General features: G+C 37.6%; 1 protein-coding gene across 1 annotated transcript; it reads left to right on the forward strand.

The window, feature by feature from the left end:
* Nucleotides 1-482: 482 nt before the first annotated feature.
* LOC126705795 (uncharacterized) lies at nucleotides 483-2,378 on the forward strand. Its single transcript, XM_050405007.1, has 3 exons — nucleotides 483-1,532; nucleotides 1,878-1,947; nucleotides 1,993-2,378. Exons 1-3 carry the CDS (start codon nucleotides 483-485, stop codon nucleotides 2,376-2,378), a joined length of 1,506 nt encoding a protein of 501 aa, XP_050260964.1.
* Nucleotides 2,379-3,462: the final 1,084 nt, after the last annotated feature.

Raw genomic sequence — 3,462 nt, forward strand, 5'->3', positions numbered from 1 at the left:
ATATTTTTTTCCGTGGGTATAGTACCCACCTAAATCTAAACCATGAATTACTGTTATTTTAATAGTGACCGTTGATTTAAGTTTAGTTTGAAACCTGTTACAGGTAAGCTAGGTCAGCAATTAGCCTAAACAATGTTATTTATAAACTTATTGCTAAGGTTTTGGCTAACCGTCTCAAGTTGATCCTCCCCCAAATAATATCAGAAAATCAGAGTGCTTTTATTGCCGAGAGGCTTATAACGGATAATGTTCTTATTGCATTTGAAATGATGCATTATTTAGAGCATAAAAAGGAGGGTAAGGATAGTTGTATGGCAATTAAATTGGATATGAGTAAGGCTTAAGATAGGGTGGAATGGGGCTTCATTGAGCATGTTATGAGAAAATTAGGTTTTCATGAAAGGTGGATTGGCTTGATAATGAGATATATAACAACTGTCTCCTACTCTGTACTTATAAATGGGGTAGCTCATGGTAATATTATGCCTTCAAGGGGACTTCGTCAAGGAGATCCTCTTTCATCTTATCTGTTTCTTTTATGTGCAGATGGTTTCTCTTCTCTCATTAACAAGCCTATTAGAAGGCAAGCTATGAGTGGGCTTTCAATTTGCAGAGGCTGCCCTATGATATCACATCTCTTTTTTGCGGATGACAGTTTGCTTTTCTGCAAGGTCAACAGCCAAGAATGCCAGCATCTAATTGATATTCTCCGATTGTATGAGGCTGCTTCGGGTCAGAAAATCAATATAGACAAATCATTGGTTTTATTTAGTGCCAATACTCCTGAGGAGATGAAAGTTGAGACCTTGGATATTCTTGGGCCGATGCAGGATTCTCGGCATAGTAAGTATCTTGGTCTTCCCTCCATCATTGGCAAATCAAAGATGGATGTATTTGCAGAGATCAAAGAAAGAGTTGCAAGGAAATTGTTTGGATGGAAGGAAAAAATTCTTTCCATAGGTGGTAGGGAGATCTTGATCAAAGCGGTGGCCGAAGTTATTCCTACGTACACTATGAGTTGTTTTCAGCTTCCTAAAGGGTTGTGTGATGAGATTGAAAGCATGATGAGAAGGTTTTGGTGGGGTCAACGGGGTCAGGAGTCCAAGATTTCTTGGGTGAGCTGGAGGAAGTTATGCAATTCCAAGCTTAAAGGTGGGATGGGTTTCAGAAATCTCCAAGCGTTCAATCTTGCCATGCTAGCAAAGCAAGGTTGGAGGCTCCTTGAGAACCCAAACTCATTAGTAGCTCGAATTTATAGAGCTAAGTACTATCCCCATGGTGATGTTCTTAAAGCTGGTTTGGGGTCTAGTCCTTCCTTTTCTTGGAGAAGCATAATGCAGGGGCTAGAAGTTGTGAGGAAAGGAACGCGATGGACACTTGGTAACGGAAGATTGATCCATATTTGGGATGACAAGTGGCTGTCCACTCCCACAACGTATAAGGTTGTTTCTCCTCCTCCTCAAAATTTTGATAATTTTCCTATGGTCTCAACTCTTATTGATTATGATTCCAGAAGATGGAAAGTAGATCTTGTAAAGTCTCTTTTTTTACCTTTTGAAGCAAGGACTATCCTTAATACCCCTATTAGGTATAATCTTCCGGAAGATAAAATTATTTGGGTCGGCAACAATAAGGGTGTTTTCATAGTCAAAAGTGCATACTATATTGCACTTAATTTGGTGGAATCATCCGAGGAGGGAGAATGTTATTATAATGACCCAAGGGAGCTGTTATGGAGGAAGTTATGGCATTTACATATCCCTTCAAAGATTAAAATCTTTGCTTGGAGGGCATGTATAGATGCCCTTCCAACAATGGTGAATTTATACAAAAGAGGCATTGGGACTTGTGATTTGTGTCCTTGTTGTGGTGTTTAGTCAGAGACTCTTTTTCATTCAATTATTGATTGTGAAGTGGCTAGAAGAGTTTGGGACAAGTTGGAAGCAAGTACTATGGAAAGCTAGCAGGGGCTTGGGGACATCTCTGATGTAGCTTTGGATATTTTGAGGAATGGCACTAATTGTGACTTGGAGATTTTCTTTGGGGTTGCTTGGTCTGTTTGGTATAATAGGAATCAAGTAGCCTTTGAATCAAAGTGCCAAATGCCGGATCAGATCTGGAGGTTTGCTAGGAGTTTTCTACATGATTATAAAGGTGCTTTGGTGTCTTTAAACATGAATCCAGCAGAGAAGAAGAAAGGGTGGACTCCTCCATCGCCTGGAGTTTTGAAGATAAATGTTGATGGGGCAACATCTAAGGATGGACGAAACTCTAGTGTTGGTGCTGTTATTCGGGATTCGTGTGGTGCAGTTATTGCAGCTTGTGGTAAATTCCTGCAAGGTCAGTTTTCGGTTTCAGAGGTGGAAGCTGACCGTTGAGGGTTCTTAAAGGATCATTTTTTTTTTTTGATTTTGTTTAAGGTAAGTATCAAGCAAATCCCTAATTTCTCTGTCATTGTTTTGTTCCCCTTTTTCTTTTTAAATTGTTGAAAGTATTTTGGAATTTCGCTCTTAAATTTCATTTCACTGTAACGTTGGCACACTTCTACGCTGGTGAGGTACCAATTTTGTTCCTTCTTATAAGTGGCACAGAAAGTATTTATTGAAATGCTTCTTAGGGATTTAGTTTTTCCAAAACTTCTTGTCGTGGCTTTGTGTGTGTTCTGCTCATTGGGGGGGGGGGGGGGGGGGGGGTGTGGGTTCTTGTTAGTGTGGTGTTCAAATTTTATTTTTATTTTTTATTTTTTATTTTATTGGTTAGTAGAGGAAAAAGGCAACACTAGTGTATTCAAGGTGGAAGGGTTTTTATAAAGAAATAGACGGTTATAGAGTTGCTATTTCTTTGTTTCTATTTCTTTTCTTTTCTATGTGATGTACATCTAAGCTGTAATTCTGTAGCTGTTACAACATCTTGGAATCAAATTTTGAGTGTTTTCTAGTTTTAAAGTTTGAGAGATTTTGTGTTGCATTTTGGCTAGTATAGAATTTGGTTTTTTGTACTTTTGCTCGCTATTTGTCTTGTTTTGAGAATAGCATCTCAGGTTGTTTCTGGTGTCTGTGCTAATAAAATTTTCTGATTTATCAAATTTTTTTTAAAGAGATTGTAGATGAAAATAACGAAATTTTTTTAAACATCCTGTAATTTTATATTGACATATTGAATCAGTCAATAGCATTTTCGGATGGCTAACTAGGGTAAAATGGACTGCTACTTTTGATGTTAGTGCTTACTTAATGGCAAGGTTTTCTTTATGACTTTCTCGCTAGGTAAATTGAGTTGTATCATATTCATATCTTCATATCAACAGATGCTTATTTTATTTCTTGAAAATTTGTTCATATGAAATAAAGAGAGCAGGATCCCTCGGCAAATGTTGTTGAGAACATTTCTAATGCCATTAGTTATGTTTTGTCCTTAGTCCAGCAAGTTGATACACAAATAAATTATAGAACTTGAAAGATA

Source organism: Quercus robur, chromosome 2, assembly GCF_932294415.1.
Source record: "Quercus robur chromosome 2, dhQueRobu3.1, whole genome shotgun sequence".
NCBI lineage: Eukaryota > Viridiplantae > Streptophyta > Magnoliopsida > Fagales > Fagaceae > Quercus > Quercus robur.

Excerpts from the sequence above, each read along its gene's own strand:
- LOC126705795 (XM_050405007.1), top strand. The coding sequence starts at position 483 with ATGCCTTCAAGGGGACTTCGTCAAGGAGATCCTCTTTCATCTTATCTG. Across the intron at positions 1,533-1,877 it reads GAAGATGGAAAGTAGATCTT|TCAGAGACTCTTTTTCATTC; the intron begins GTAAAGTCTCTT and ends TGTGGTGTTTAG. Across the intron at positions 1,948-1,992 it reads TTGGGACAAGTTGGAAGCAA|CTTTGGATATTTTGAGGAAT; the intron begins GTACTATGGAAA and ends TCTCTGATGTAG.